A 16,899-nucleotide genomic window follows, 5' to 3' on the forward strand; every position below is an offset into this window, starting at 1 on the left:
CTTATTTGCCAGGAACTTTTGATATGCTTTCTTCTTTTCCTTCACTGCCTCTTTAACTTCCTGTGTCCACCAGGGAGTTCTGATTTTTTTATCTTTGCACACAACCTCACCACATGCCTCTCTGGCGAATCAATCAATGTTTCCTTCAGAGTTTGCCACTGAATCTCCAAGGTTTGATTCCTGTTCTCAAACTCTTTCATTTTCTTTTCAATAATATTTCTGTATTTTAGTCTACAGTTTACATCTGAGGGCTGCTCAACTTTTATTCGCTTTAAAACTTTCTTACATGTTATTCTTTTCAATATGAAATTCAATTTTATCCTGCTCAAGACTAAATAGTGATCACTTCCAATTTCAAATCCTCTGTACACTCTGGTGTCCTGCACCAGGGAGAAAACATCACTATCAACAATAACATAGTCAATGAGACTTTTCTTATTCCTAGCCTCTTCTCTCCATGTGAATTTGTGCACATTTTTATGTTGGAACATGGTGTTAATAATAACCAGTCCATGTCCTGAGCAGAAATCCAACAGATATTTGCCATTATTATTAGCTTTGCTCTTTTCTCCAAATTTTCCCAAAATATTTTTGTATGTCTCACAATCATTTCCTACTCTACTATTTAGATCCCCAACAAGGACCAACTTTTCCTTTTTCATTGTGTCAGTTGCTTTTTCTAAAGCCTCAAAAAATTCCTCCACTTCTACCTTAGTAGAACCTTCTGTGGGACCATAGGCACAAATAAGTCTCATTGTCCAGTTCCCCATTCTCATATTTGCCCACATTACTCTACTTGAGACTGACTGCCATTCAAGAAGATTAGCCTCGTATTTTGTGTTGAATACTATGGCTACTCCTTCTTTTCCTTGATTGTTATTGCCTGAATATAACATTTTGTATTTATTGCTCAGAAAGATCTCACCAGTTTTGGTCTTTTTTGTTTCAGTCACCCCTATTATGTCGATCTGGTACTTATCTAATTCCTCAGCTAGCTCCATTTCTTTGCCATTCAGGCTTCTTACGTTGATAGTACCGATCTTTAACTCTGGTGATGTTGAGTTGGGGTTTGTTTTCAGATTTGTTCCAGTAGCTGACTTTTCGCTGTTCGCCCTGGTTCCCTGGCGAAAACAACGGGGGCCTTGTTTAACCGGGCGACGCCCCAGCCGGCATGAAATTTTGTCATGTTGTACCATCATTTTTTATTTTGGTTTAACCAATAAGAATACAATTTGGTCGGCTAAATCTCAAATTGCCAGCCCATCCTCGTTCGTTCAGTATCAAAGTAGATACCCAACAGGGTGCACCACGAGAAGGTGAGGATTGGACATTAGGTCAGAAGCCCTGGTCGGTTCTCCGCATTCCTTTAAAGGCTATGTGGAGGTCTCCTCTCAGTTATACAGCTTTGACCCTTAAGCACAGAGTTCTGTATAGTATCCTGTCAAACACCTTAGCAAAATCCAGTAGTATCGCTGTGCAGCATTTTCTCGTTGTTCAACTCAGCTGTTACTCTTATAAAAAGTTAATAAGTTACTAAAGCAAAGGTTGAACAGTGCTGTTAATGTGTGGAAAACCTCAGAGCAAAACAGACTAGAAAGCTATTTGGATTTTACTGAACCATTATTTATTAATAATTATTTTATACGTTATGATGATATCTGTTTACTGTACATCAGTTTTGTTGGTGTGATAAGGGTTTTCGCCACAGTGACTTTAACAGCATTGTTTAACCTTGTCAATTATTTGGCTTTCCATGTACTGTTTTTTGTGTAATTACAACCATTTCTTTTCTTAACAGCTGTCCCAACATTCCTGTCACTTTTTCATGCATCACTTCAGTTTTATTACTATTACACAATGAAATAGGATTGTTTTTCAGTTATCATATCTTTATCCACTAGCCCTTGAAATGTTATTTAAAAATCTTCTACACTGACATGATTATGATCTAATGACTTCCTGACAGTACTAACAAAATAGTAACTATTCCTGCTTAGAGTTTGATACAGAATTATTTTTTAAAAATCTTTGAAGTTTTAAAATGGAATTAATTTCATTGAAAGGATTTTTAATTATGATAGTGTAAATTTACATAATTTGAGATTTTGTATCTTAGTTCACAAACTCATCATTCATCTTTCCCTTATGTGGGAAAGATTAATTATATCTGCATAGACATCAAGTCTGCATAGCCAAGTGTTATTCTTCCTAAAATTAAATGAAAGAAAGAATCCTTGGTCATAATTTCAACTTTCACCTGTGCAATTACATGATCAACCACTCCAATAGGGATGCTAATTTAATTTTATTTGTGTATCTGTACTCAAAACTAAATATAGTGTTTCAAGATTATTCTGAAATATTTGGCTGAGAGATTATTTGATTTTTTATCATTAGCCTTAGAACTTATTTTGCAGAATACAATTCTCCTCTATATCTAATCTGTTCCATATAATCTTGTTGTCATTGTTTAACAAACTGGAATTTTATGTTACAGAAATAAATAAGAATGGGGTACTGAATGTGCAAGAAAATACTGGCATCTGTATAAAGAATAAAACTTCAATAAACATTCATTCTGGTTTCTTGTTATGCTGTTAAACTGATATGGATGAAAAAGAAACAAACTGTGGTGCAAATTGGCAAAAATATGCTAATGTTTCCTACCCTGTGTGAGATAATATCTATATCAGTTTCCATGATTTGTATTACCTTTGTACTCTTGTACATCCACATTAGAATTTACTATTCCCCTAAAATTTAAGTATGTTCACAATGGTGATCCATATTGAAAATATTGCTAGGTGTCAGAAAGTTGAATAATAGTGCCAAAATAGTTGAAATTTTGAGCTTATTTCATATTGAAGAGATCAGTAAAATTATATCCTAAATGAGGATCATCAATTAGTTTCAGGTAAACTGAACTGTAGTTCTCAGCTGTGCATAACTTTTGTGAAGAACATACAATTCCGATTTTTTTCATTATCAGGTGGCATCAACTGTATATTGGTTACTAGAAATTCTTGAATCTCTGATGGAAAATCCTTTCCATCCATAATGGCACTTTTTTGCAAATATTCCTTATAGATAATAATAGTCTGAATGAAAGAGAAAGGATGCAACCTTGTTGAATACTTTTTTTTTAACTCCCAAATTACACTGAAATTTCATTCTGTTTTAGTCAATTCTTTGTTATGAGAATAAGATGGATTCCTAAATCTTCCATTAGAGCAGTTTGAAGTGAATGACTTAATGAGCTATTTTGAAATTATTATTATTATTATTATGACACCTCCATGTAGTTCAAGGATTCATTGCAGGAAGAACACACCACATAGCACAACTGACTGTCTTAATCCATCACCCACACTATGCCATCTACCATACAATAATGGTATTTTGTCCTGTTAATTGAGTGTACTCTCTGACTGATTTGTCTCAGGATGAAAAACTAAAGTTTCCTAGATGGGGAAAACCATGCTGTCCCTTTCACATGAGATCAGCTAACTTGACTTTAACCGAAAAAGTCCACATAAAAATTCTATATATGGAATATTTCTTCATCTTGACAATAGATATAAAAATGGTGTGTGGAATTCAAGCAGTTTTCCGGTACGTGTTAAGTTATAAACATTTTCTCTAATTCTCTGTCCTTAGAAGAAATACTGCTTTCCTTGAGAATTTTTTTGATGGAAAGGTTTATGATAATTATGTGTGAGATTAATTTGATGTGATTGTTCTTGCAATATTCTCTTCCACAAATAATATAAAACTGTTTGAGATAAACAAAAATCTGAAACAATATTTGAGATTTTAATTTTTCATAAACATTTAAATCCATTCCCGGAGCATTGATTGTTCTTCATGCTCTGCAACAGGCATTTTGACTCAGTGGAAAGGGGATAAATGCTGCTTGAGCACTGTGAATTGTGAATGTATTCTGAAGGTCAGAAGTTGAATAAATTAGTTGTCGGATGAGTGGATGAATAAATGAAGAGATTAAGCATAAAATCTGAAAGAAGGTTCTGCGGATGCAGCAAAAAATGAATAATGGTAAAAATCAGTTGCATGAAGAGTACAAAGAGCGTGCCGGGAAAGTGACTTATTTGGTAAGGATAGCAAAAGTGAAATATGAGAAATTAACTATTCAGGCCAAGAAAATCTTGGGGAGTTCTTTTAATATGTGGCAAGTAGAAGAAAAAGTGATTATGGTAAGGTGATGTTAATGGATGGAAATGGTAGACTGGTAAATGCTGCAGAGTATGGAGTACATAGTCGAGGTATTTAGTAAGTAGTTCATTGGGGTTTTTCATCCTGGTCACAGTGTAGGGGAATGGGGGAGGATGGACTGCTGGTGAAAAAGCGTTACATGAGGAATTAAGTAACTTTGATGTGGATAACGCATAAGAGTTCATGGCATATCACCACATCTTAAGGGAATGTTTAAGGGAGTTAATGGCAGGCTTGGCATACTTGTTTGAAGAGAGTTGCAACAGAGAAAGTCCCAAAAGAGTGGAAAAAGGGTAAAATTGTGCCACTTCACAAAACTAGTGATCATCATCATCAAATTCCTGCCATGTATCCTCAAGGAGTGTACAGAATATGAGAGTATTACATGAAAATTTTACATCATTGCTATCTACAATTTTCCTTCAAATCAATCTGTTACCTGTCAAAATTCCAACATTATCAGATCTTATGTTTCTATCTTCTAAGGCACTTTTTACTGTATCAATCCACTTCTGTCTTGGTCTTCCTCTGGGTCTTTTTCCTGCCAACCTGGCAGAGAACACACTTCTTTTGCTAATCTTTCCTCTTTTATTCTGTTTAAGTGACCATACCACCTGAGATTAGCTCTGCTAATGCATTCCTGGATGCTAACATTGTCAGGTTCTTTCCTAATATTCTCATTTTTAATATGATATTGTCATTGATGCCATCTGTTTATGCCCCTAATCTTTCTCAGGACTCGCATATCTGTGATCTCTAGTCTTTGGTCAAGTGTTTTACTTCTAACCCAGCTCTCAGATCCATAAGTTAAAACTGGTTTGAACACTGTCTTGTATACAGCTAATTTAGTGTTCCGACTAATTTCTCTTATTCCATATAAATTTATTCAGTTGACTTCCTACTATACCAGCTTTGTTGATTCTGTTGTCTATTTCCATTTTTAATTTACCATCTTCACTAAAAATCGTGCCTAAATAGCTGAAATGTTTTACTTGTTCTATAGGTTCTTCATTCACAATGCAGTTGATATTTTCAATGCTTTTGCCTGTTTTCATTGTCTTTGTCTTGTTATTGTTGACCTTCATACCAAATATATTACAAGAGTTATTCAATTTAGTCAGGGAATCTTCCAGACTTGTAGCCGGTTTATTTAGAACTATAACATCATCCACATAAAGAAAAGAGCTGTGATTCACATCTCCAATTTTGATATCAGGTTTAATACCACTCATAATGTGATCCGTATAGATAATGAATAACAGAGGGGATAATGTTCATCCTTGTCTGACATCAGATTTAAGATTAAACCATCTTCCTGTATGTCCTTCAATTCTAACTGCTGACTTACAACTCAAATAAAGACTAAATATTGCTTGATACCTGGCCAGGTTGGCTGAGTGGTTAGTGTATTCACTCTAACAGCCAAAAAACTGGCTATAGGTTCGACTGTTCAAATCCCATCATTGCCTGTGAAAATACTAGTTGTGAGCAGTAGATGGCGCTGGTGTTGATGATATATTTGCTTGCATTGCCAGCCAGGCTGGCTGAGTGGTTAGCGTATCCACACTCCAGCCAAAAGGCTACGGGTTCGAATCCTGCTGTGGGCATGTGTGTTTGTGATTGTCTGAAATACTAGTGGTGGCGGTGGTCGGCAGTAGATGCCGTTGGTGTAGTTGTAGAGCAGGTGCCCTCCCTCGATAAGTCTTTGGACTCCCTGGGGGTGTCAAATAATAATAATAATAATGCCCCATTGACACCATTAAATTGTAGCATTTTGAATAGCTTCTCTCTTGGCACCCTGTCATATGCCTTTTTCCTGATCTACAAAACTTAAATACAGATCATTATTATATTCACATGATTTCTCAACTATTTGTCGTAAAGTGAAAATCTGATCCTGACAGCCTGTAGCTGGCCTGAATCAAGCTTGTTCTTCACCAAGCTTTTCTTCCACAGTCCTTCTCAACCGTTTCTCAAGTATACTTGCATATATCTTACCAGGAACACTCAGTAGAGAAATGCCTCTGTAATTCTCAGATTCAGTTTTATTTCCCTTTTTATATATTTCTCACAGCACCCATTTTTATATATAAAAATGGGTGCTATGAGAACTCTACTCCAGTCATCCAGAATTCGTCCTTCTGTCCAGGCCTTCTGCACTATGCAGTGCAGCCATTGTAAGACTTTTATACCTCCATACTTGAGCATTTCTGGTCGAATATCATCTACTCCAGCTGCCTTTCCACATTTCAGGCTTTTGAATGCTTTTCCTACTTATTCCTGACTGCATCCCTGTTGAGTGTTTTTTACCACTGTGCTATCACTGCTTGTTTCATTTAGCAATTTTTCGAAGTAATTACTCCATACTTCAAGGATATTTTTTTCTCCAGTTTTCATGTCACCTTTATGATCTCTAATTCCTTTTACAACACTCTTTCCTCCATTTCTGAGCTTCTTCAACATCCTCCAGAATATCTTGCCACTGCTTGATATTTATTTTCTATGTTCTTACCAAAGTCTTCCCATGACTTTTGTTTAGCTAGTCTTAGTGTTTAGCTTTCTTACATTTGTCTCTGTATTCTCTAAAAGCACAAGCTGACTTATTTGCCAGGAAGATATGCTTTCTACTTTTCCTTCACTGCCTCTTTAATTTCCTGTGCCCACCATGGGTTCTGATTTTTCTATCCTTGCAGACAACCTCATCACATACCTCTCTGGCTGAATTAAGTGTTTTCTTCAGGACTTGCCACCGAATCTCCAATTTAGTTCCTGTTCTCAAACTCTTTAATTTTTTCTTGAATAATATTGTTCAAGAAAAAATTTTGTATTTTATTTTACAGTTCACATCTGAGAGCTACTCAACTTTTATTCGCTTTAAAACTTTCTTACGTTCTTCTTTTCAATGTGAAATTCAATTTTATTTTGCTCAAGACTAAATGGTGATCGCTTCCAATTTCAAATCCTCTGTATACTCTGGTGTCCTGTATACCAGATAACATAGTCAATGAGACTTTTCTTGTTCCTTGCCTCTTCCTCTCCATATGAATTTGTGCACATTTTTATGTTGGAACATGGTATTAGTAATAATCAGTCAATATCCTGAGCAGAAATCCAACAGGTATTTGCCATTATTATTAGCTTTGTTTTCTTCTTTTCTCCAAATTTTCCCAAAATATTTTTGTATGTCTGACAATCATTTCCTGCTCTGCTATTTAGATCCTCAACAAGGACAAACTTTTCCTTTTTCATTGTGTCCGTTGCTTTCTCTAAAGCCTCAAAAAAATTCCTCCACTTCTACCTTAGTAGAACCTCCTGTGGGACCATAGGCACAAATAAGTCTCATTGTTCAGTTTCTCCATTCTGATATTTGCTGACATCACTTTACTTGAGACTACCTGCCATTCAAGAAGATTAGCCTCATATTTAGTGTTGAATACTATGGCCACTCCTCCTTTTCGTTGATTGTCATTGCCTGAATATAACATTTTGTATTTATTGCTCAAAAAGATCTCATCAGTTTTTGTCTTTTTTGTTTCAGTCACCCCTATTATGTCGATCTGGTACTTATCCAATTCCTCAGCTAGCTCCATTTCTTTGCCATTCAGGCTTCTTAAGTTGATAGTACCAATCTTGAACTCTGATGTTGGGATGTGTTTTATTATTTGTTCCAGTAGCTGACTTTTCACTGTTCGCCTTCGTTCCCTAGTGAAAACAATGGGGGCCTTGTTTAACCGGGCAATGCCCCAGCCGGCATGAAATTCTGTGATGTTGACCATCATTTTAGATTTTGGTTTAAGCAATAAGAATACAATTTGGTCAGCTAAATCCCAAATTGCCAGCCCATCTTCATTCGTTTAGTATCCAGGTAGATACCTAACAGGCTGCACCACAAGAAGGCGAGGATTGGACATTAGGTCAGAAGCCGTGGTTGGTTTTCCTCATTCCTTTAAAGGCTATGTGGTGGCAGTCTCCTTTCAGTTATACTACTTTGACCATTAAGAATCCCAAAGCTAGTGATAAGGCTACAAATTATAGGCCAATCTGTTTCTGGAGTTGTAACTATAGTGTTGAATAGGTTTTTTTTAAAGGGAGGTCATACCAATTTACTTATGTACTACAACAAGGTGACAAATGCATTGAGCAAGGGAGATGCATACGTAGTGGTATACTTAGATTTAAGGCTTTAATAGATTATCATACTATAAGTTGATAATAACTAAATTGGAATGGATAAGATTAGATAGTAGATTACTGAGTTGAATAAATCATTGTCCATTAAGTAAGGGTCATCAGGAATCAGCAGATATTGTAGCTTCAGTAGGATATGATTTGACTGTATGAGTAGGCAGCTGAGTGGAATTGCCAGTTCAATGTGGCAAAGTGTATTCAGAAATTTGGTAATTTAGGGGTCACATTGCCAAGTAAAGTTGTCACATCAGATTGTTGCAGTGATTAGGAAGATCTTGACATGCAGAAATAAACAGGCTATGGTTCAGTCAATGTTTAAGGCCTTGAACAGGCCTCATATGAATTATTGTTCAGATTAGGTCACAGGTTTTCATGGTGATGAGGATATATATTAGACAGGGTCCAGAGAAGATTGACTGAGTTGGCATCTGTCTTTGCCGTGTGGGACGAAAACAGATTGAGAGAATGTAATATGCATAGTAGAATGCATTTTATGAGAGTGTGAATACCTCTTGCAAATAAGCCTTTTGACTCTGTGGAGGTCTAGTGTTAATAACATTTAATGATAAAGATTGTGATTGTATTGGGGATGTAACATATTTGACTTAAAAGTTTGATCATAGAAGGTCAGTTAATCACCTTACCTTTTATATTGGGTAGACCTCTTAAAGCATCTTCCCCCACATGTGCACACTTTTGTTCTATTAATCTGCTAGAATTCTTTAGATTGGATTTTCCAATCACTGGAAAACACACACACACACACACACACACACACACACACACACACACACACACACACACACACACACACACCTACCTGCATTGCTATGTTGCTGTCAGAATCAGTTGTTCCATACTTTCATTAGTTTGAGGAGGACTCTAGTGTACTTCTGAGACTTCTGTGGGTTAGGTATAATTCGTGTGATTCCAGTATGTAGACTATATTACTATTATAGATAAAACTACTTTTTTTTTGTCAAATTAAGTAATTTGACAGTCATTCAGATTTTATGGGAACCAATCCATGAGAGGCTGGTCCACTTATCATACACTAGTACCATGGATGGATTTATCAAAAGGTATAAGTTTGATCTTGAAACAGAGGTCATGAGGGACATTTCTGGTCAGGTGCATACATACTACAAAATGGTGTGCAGTTGGTACATCATTGGCTATAGGTTTACCAGCAAAGCATTCATTCTGGTTGGTAAATTAGCAGAATGCACATGTCAGTGCTCATGGTGATTTGATATGACTGAATTGAACCCAGTACAGTTTCTGTAAATGTCCTATGTCAGGATTTTGAAACCTGATATAGGACGTTTATCAGTTCACTCATTATCCAACAATGAAATGCAGTACTTGCATGCAGTAATAAAGAAATGCTGTTAAGATATGTCAGCACTCATTTCATAAAGTTGCAGGTTAAAATTTTAACAGTACACTAACTACCTCGATGCCTTCTTACTATGGACAGGTAAACAAAACCAAAGAAATGCTGATGTGCAAAGCATTCATAAATATCACTGCAGGTGATAGCCAAATGTTGATTTACATGACCTGAAATCAAGATGCTACATCTGAACCAAAGTCAATGAGCCAATCTTTCCTTTATATATATATATATAAATATATATATTGATGTCGTCAACTGCTGGGAGTTTCTTCCTATATATAAATTGGATTACTGATAGTTAGGTAATAAGTAAATAACTAACTTTTAAAATAATATATTAGAAATACTGATTTTTTTTTTTTTAATGTTCTTTTTAAGAATTGTTGCTTCTCACAGAAACTTGTTAATTTTCAGTATAGGAGAATTTAAAAAAATCTTCTTCTTCTTCTACAGCTTCTCCCACTTAAGTAGGGTCACTGTTTGTTATGAGTCTCCTCCACACCTTCCTGTCTTGAGCTGTCACCACATCCAAGTTCTTCATCTTCAAGTCCTCTTCTACCAGCTCCCTCCATCTCTTCTTTGGCCGCCCACGCTTTCGCCTTCCTTGCACATCCATCTGCATGACCCTTCTTCCCACATATTCATCCTCCCTCCTCATCACATGACCAAACCATCTCAACCTTGCATCCTGTATTTTCGCTCCTAAGTTCGTAACTTTCACTGTTCCCCTGACATAGTCATTTCTCAGATGATCCTTTCTGGTCACACCGCACATCCATCTAAGCATTCTCATCTCTGCTACTTCCATCCTGCTGATGTTATTTTTCCTCAGGGCCACAGTTTCTATAGCATATGTCATAGCTGGCCTCACTACTGTCCTATAAATTTTGCCTTTCAGATTGATCGGCACCCTCTTATCGCATAACACTCCAGCCATCTCCCTCCAGTTTCTCCAACCCGCTTGTATCCTGCATCCCACTTCCTTCTCAGCTCCTCCATCTTCTTCCACTGTTGAACCTAAGTATCTAAAGTCTCTCACCTTCCTGATGACATTTCCTTCCAGCTCCAGATCTTTCTCCTGGCCACCGCCCACTGCGCAACACATATACTCTGTCTTACTTCTGCTCAGTCTCATACCTCTCTCTCCCAGTACTTTTCTCCATCTTTCCAGTTTAGTTTCCGCTTCTTCTCTTGAATCTACACACAGCAAGATGTCATCTGCATACAACATTGTCCAAGGTGCATCTTCTCTCACCTCCTCTGTTACCACCTCCATCACAATATTAAACAGAAACGGACTTAATGCTGACCCTTGATGCAAGCCAACTGTTACTTGAAAACTTTCTGTCTGTCCCAAAAAGGTCCAAACACTTGTCTTCACATTTCTGTACATTTCCCGCACCAACCTGACATATTTCTCCGGCACCTTCTTCTCCCTCGGACACCTCCAGACTTCTTGCCTTGGCACTCTATCGTATGCTTTCTCCAGATCAATAAATACCAGATGTAGCTCCATTTGTTTCTCTCGATATTTTTCCATCATCTGTCGTAACCCAAAGATAGCATCTGTTGTTGATCTACCAGGCATGAAGCCAAATTGTTCCTTTGCAATCTCCACCTCCTCCCTCAATCTACCATCAAGAACCCTTTCTAGGATCTTCATTGTGTGGGACATCAACTTTATTCCTCTGTAATTTTTACAGTCTTGTGCATCCCCTTTACCCTTGTAGATGGGAACAAGAGTACTCTCCCTCCATTCCTCGGGTATATTTTCCTGTTGGCAAACTTTCATGAACAGGTCCCACAGCAGGTCAATTCCCTCTTCCCCCAGTGCCTTCCATGCCTCCACTGGAATTCTTTCGGGGCCCACCACTTTTCCATTCCTCATCCTCTTCATGGCCTCCGTCACTTCCATTCTGCTGATGTTCTGCACCATCCCCCTCAGAAGGCTGCCCATCTCTGAGAATTTAAAAAAATGATTGCTTAAATATTATTGATATTGTTACTGCTACCACTGATATTAAAATCTCTTGAAAAAAACTAATTTCTTGTTGGTTGAAACTAACAACAAGGAATTAGTATTAGGAATTTGAGAATGCAGTTTGATGATATTAGATTTTTTTATTAATTTATATTTTCTTTTTCCTAAGGTTTAAATGGATTCACTTAAATGAACGTCTTGCATATGAAAAGGCTACAAGAGTTCAAAGAATGAGGTCAGAAATAGCCCAGGCAAAGCGAGAATCAGCTTTTTATACACATGCTGTAGAAAAGAGCAGAATTCAGGCAATTAAAGAAAAAAGGAAAGGTGCCTTTGTTGATAATTTATCTGTAGAAGCTGATTCAAGTAATAAACTGAGGACTATGACATACAAACAAAGAAATTTGAATGAGGAAATGGAGAGGAAACAGAGGAAAGACAGCAAGAAAAAGACAGGACTTAACGTGCTCAAAAGTGTGTTTGGTTCTGGTGTTTCATGAATAAGATATAAAAAGAATTTTGCCAAAGAAATAATGGATGTAAAATATTTGAAAACTAAACCATTTTATAAACATTGATTAGTATGAAAATACTAAATAAAATATTTATTAATATTTACTTGGTTTAATTATACAAGAACTTTTCCCTTTTTATATTGTTCTTACAAGTGTGAGTTTTTTTAAGTCCTGTTTTCGAACTATTGCATTTTGCAATGATATATCATATTAAATATTTAAGTAGTATTCGTTTACATGAATCACAAAGGCGTCTTTTTTCTGTTTGGTCTTGGTTTGTCATTTTTTCATTTTTAGAAAACTTGTTCCATGAAAGGTTAGTTATTATGTATATACAAAATTGGTCAGTGTTGTAACTCACTGACTAATTATCTGCTAAAAAAAATCTATACCACAGTTTCAAAAATTGAGTTCAGTACAGTCATTGTTCTAAAGAGGGTGACCAACCATCCTGGATTCTAATACACTGTCCCAGATTTTGAAATGTTTTTAAGATGCTAGTTACATTTTTTCTTTAATCTCGTGCAAAATTTTAAATGTTTCATATGCTTGTTAGTTTGCTAGCATGCACTTGAATCAGTGTATGATTACGGTGTGTTTCATACAAATTTCATACAAATATAATTCATCCTTTGAATTAAGCCATTATCACCTACTGGTGGCAAGCTATTTTAAAAGTTGGATAGTGTTACTTAAATGTTTCTCTTATATTCACATTATTGATTAACTGTTCCATTAATTACATAACAATATGATCTTTGATTATAAGGAAAGAATTTCTTGCAAATTTATTCTGCAACCTTCTTAAATTTTTTGCTAAATAAAGATGTAAACAGTAGCAGTATATAGCTTTATTGAGTAATAAACTAACTGTGTGTGATGTTTGGAACTATGAGGAAAACAGTTTGAAGAGCTAAAGTGCTTCAAAAGTACAGTTGACTGTTAAGATGCAGAGATGTTGATATTTGCAAGAAAATATTTTTAAAAAAGAGTTTTCATATTTGAAGAAATATGCATCAACTGAAAAAAAAAAAATTCAGGAATTGAATGAGAACAAAATGGAAATTGACATGTTTTTTTTAATTTTTTTATTTTATTTTATTTTATTTTTTTTTAAATCCATCTCCAAATTATTATTATTAACAGACCTCCAAGGAGTCAAGAGATTCATCATGGGAGGTCCCAATCTCACATGCACAGCTCATCATATCTCGACTTAAATGCATTCACTGTCCCTGCACTCACCACACACTCAGGCAGTGCTTTCCAATTGCCCACCACTCTCCATGCAAAAAATCTACTCGTCACACATAACTTATACAGTTTTCAGAGATGGTCTCTTGTTCTCTCCCATCTCCAGATATTCTATGAAAAATATCATCCACATTAATCTAGTAATTACCCCTTACCAACTTATATATCTCAATCATGTTTCCCCCCTCTTTCTTTTATTCACTAGGCTGTAATTTGTATTCTCTCAATCTGTTCTCATATTCCACATTAGAGATCAGAAACCAACTTAGTCATCTGTGAACCTTCTCCAACTTCATCCTTTTGAAAATCGGACAACCAAATCTGTGCACAGTAATCCTTATGCGGCCTGAATAAAGCCTTGTACAATGCAATCATAACATCCTCACTTCTACACATCAGTGTTCTCTGTGTCATTCCCATAATCTGCTAAAATAATCCTAACAATTTTAGCAAAATGTCCACAACATTTCAAGTTTCTATCCACCATCCCCCCCCCCCAGATCTTTCATCTCCTCCACATCCTCTAAAATATTCCCAACAATCCTACACTCGCCATCACATCTTTGCTTCCCAAATTTTAAAACCTTGCACTTTGCAACATTAAAATGATATCCCACACACTCAACCTTTCAAACAGTCTATTTAAGTCCTCTTGCAAAGCTACAATCTGCTTTCTCGTAGACAGGCTTATACGTTGGTTATGCATTACTAAATCACTTAAGGAATTGAACAACGTAGATATGAATATAAATTAAATTATACGTTAATAAATATTTCCGATATTTCGGCAACATCACGTTGCCATCTTCAAAATGAACTTACAAAAAAAGGCACGTGCACTTAGGCACTACAATACAGTAACTGAGAATGAAGAGATAACGTTATCGTTCTACTAAAAGGCCTGATGGTGCCCACTAGCGGGCTAAGTAGGTGTTCTTGGCCATTGGGCTGAAGGTCTGCTGATGTAAGCCTCCCAAATTTGGGGCAGTGGCATACAACCAAATTTGTTGAGGTTTGGAGAGTTTCTTAGGGCTGAGGCTGATTCCATAAATAGTCTTTCGAATTTGTATTTGCTACGGTGTATTACTGTAGCTTTCTTCCACCGTATTCTGTGGCATGTATCCAGAGCATGGTCTGCAAGACCAGAATGGCTGTACTTGTGAAAACGGATGTAGTCCTTGTGTTCAGAAATTCGAATATTCGCTGTCCTGCCTGTTTGCCCAAAGTAAGACAGTTTACAGCTGTAGACCAGGTACACCAGGTAGGTCTAGGGGAAGTGGTTGGTCTTTAATGGAGCGGATAAGGGAATGCCAATTTTCTGTATGGCCTGTAACAGGAGGTCAGGTCATGTTTTTTTAAGATTTTGGTAATTTTGGCTCTGGATACATGCCACAGAATACGGTGGAAGAAAGCTACAGTAATACACCGTAGCAAATACAAATTCGAAAGACTATTTATGGAATCAGCCTCAGCCCTAAGAAACTCCCCAAACCTCAACAAATTTGGTTGTATGCGACTGCCCCAAATTTTGGAGGCTTACATCAGCAGACCTTCAGCCCAACAGCCAAGAACACCTACTTAGCTCGCTAGAGGGCACCATCAGGACTTTTAGGAGAACGATAGCATCATCTCTTCATTCTCAGTTACTGTGTTGTAGTGCCTATGTGCATGTGCCTTTTTTTTTGTATGTTCCTTTTGAAATGGTAACGTGATGTTGCCGAAATATCGGAAATATTTATTAAAGTATAATTTAATTTATATTTGTATCTACGTTGTTCAATTCCTTAAGTGATTTAGTAATGCATAACCAATGTGTCATAACATAACCATGGAGATGCGATCGCATGGAAGGCTCGCCAATACAGTAAAATGAAGTTGTCCAGACAATTAAATCGTCTAACTTTCCTAAAACGCTGCCAGGATAATCAGGTAATCCCGAATTGTGTAAAATTCAAGCAACGTTTTGTTTCACAAAAAGCTCTCCGTATATATACAGGGTGTTCGGGATAAATTTGACAGTTTCGTAAGGAAAAAGAAAATCTTCTTTGTATCTATTAAATTTAATGAATTGACAAAAAAACATTACAGACAGAGTTAATTACAATACTATCAACAAGATTTACTCAAAATAACCACCATTAGCATCGATCACAGCTTCAATTCTGCTTCGGAACCTCAAACAAGCTGATGCTACAGTCTCCCTGGGAAGGGCCGCAAAAACTGTTTTAATTTTATCCATTAACTGGGCTTTTGTATTACTGGAAGTGCGATTGGTGTCTTTTTCGACTGCGCCCCATACAAAATAATCCATGGGGTTAAGGTCTGGGGAGTTTGGAGGCCAAACATTTGGACTGGTGAAGTCGTAGAAATTTTCAGACAACCATTTTTGACTTTTCCCAGAGGTGTGGCAAGGGGCCGAATCCTGCTGCCATACATACGGCCTACCATTGGCTACCCTTGTTATCCAGGGCTTGACTACAGTTAGCAACTCCACGAACAAAGCCCGAATTCCAATGCCAGGGTTCTTCAACACCTGTTCCTGCAGATTTGCGAGGAATTCTGCTGTACGAACGCAATCAGATCGTCTGCTAGGGATCTTTCTTCTTGCTACATCCTCGTAGTCACCATTGCAAGTCTCTAGTTCATGCCTGATTGTTTTTACTGTATTCAGGGAGCATTGGGCAGCAGTCGTAATATCCTTATTTTGATGGCGGGCACGAATCATCATGATACAAGTTATTCTCTTCCATGATTCAGGTGGGTTCCAGCTATCCATCCTTTCTGACATCTTGTATATGAATGAAGAAGGGTCCAAACTTTTAAATGAAGAGAAGTGTGTGTTAATACATGTAACTTACGGAAAAATATAATTAATTATAAATATGTCCAATTTATCCCGAACACCCTGTAACCACGCCAGCTACGCGTTGCTTCGTAAACAAATCACCGCCACGCGGTTTCTCTTAGTGGACATTAACAAAGCTATTCGTGCCTTTGAAAAAGAGCTTTCGTGCACTTTAAATCACGAGCTTTGGTCAATTTTCCATGACGTTTCGTGTACTGCTGCAGACAAAGAATTTGAAAAAATATGAGGCCAACAGATGAAAAAATTTGAAAAATTAAAAAAAAACTCTACCGTCAATCCAAAACTTCCTACCAACACCGTAATCAACCTTTCTTCAGTCACCCTGAAGCACTCAATGTGCTTTCACATGGCCACAACTTCACCATTGCTCCCAAAAAAAAAATCTAGTGAGGATATTATGATCCAAATCAAACACTGAATCCGCCACCTTTCACATCAAATCGCCAACAGTGTAAGACTGGATGTA

The 16,899-nt window shown here is 36.8% G+C and overlaps 1 protein-coding gene across 1 annotated transcript in view; it reads left to right on the forward strand.

Moving 5' to 3' along the window:
- LOC150097666 (activator of basal transcription 1-like) overlaps nt 1-12,412 on the forward strand; it is a 42,906-nt gene extending 30,494 nt beyond the window's left edge. Inside the window, exon 3 of the mRNA XM_090407301.1 lies at nt 11,968-12,412. Coding sequence (XP_090263427.1) covers nt 11,968-12,298 — 331 coding nt within the window. The 3' untranslated portion in view covers nt 12,299-12,412. The remainder of the gene's footprint in view (nt 1-11,967) is intronic.
- The last annotated feature ends 4,487 nt before the right edge of the window (nt 12,413-16,899 follow it).

Source organism: Typopeltis vanoorti, chromosome 17 (assembly GCF_054136105.1).
Source record: "Typopeltis vanoorti isolate ZY-2024b chromosome 17, IOZ_Tvanoo_1.0, whole genome shotgun sequence".
NCBI lineage: Eukaryota > Metazoa > Arthropoda > Arachnida > Uropygi > Thelyphonidae > Typopeltis > Typopeltis vanoorti.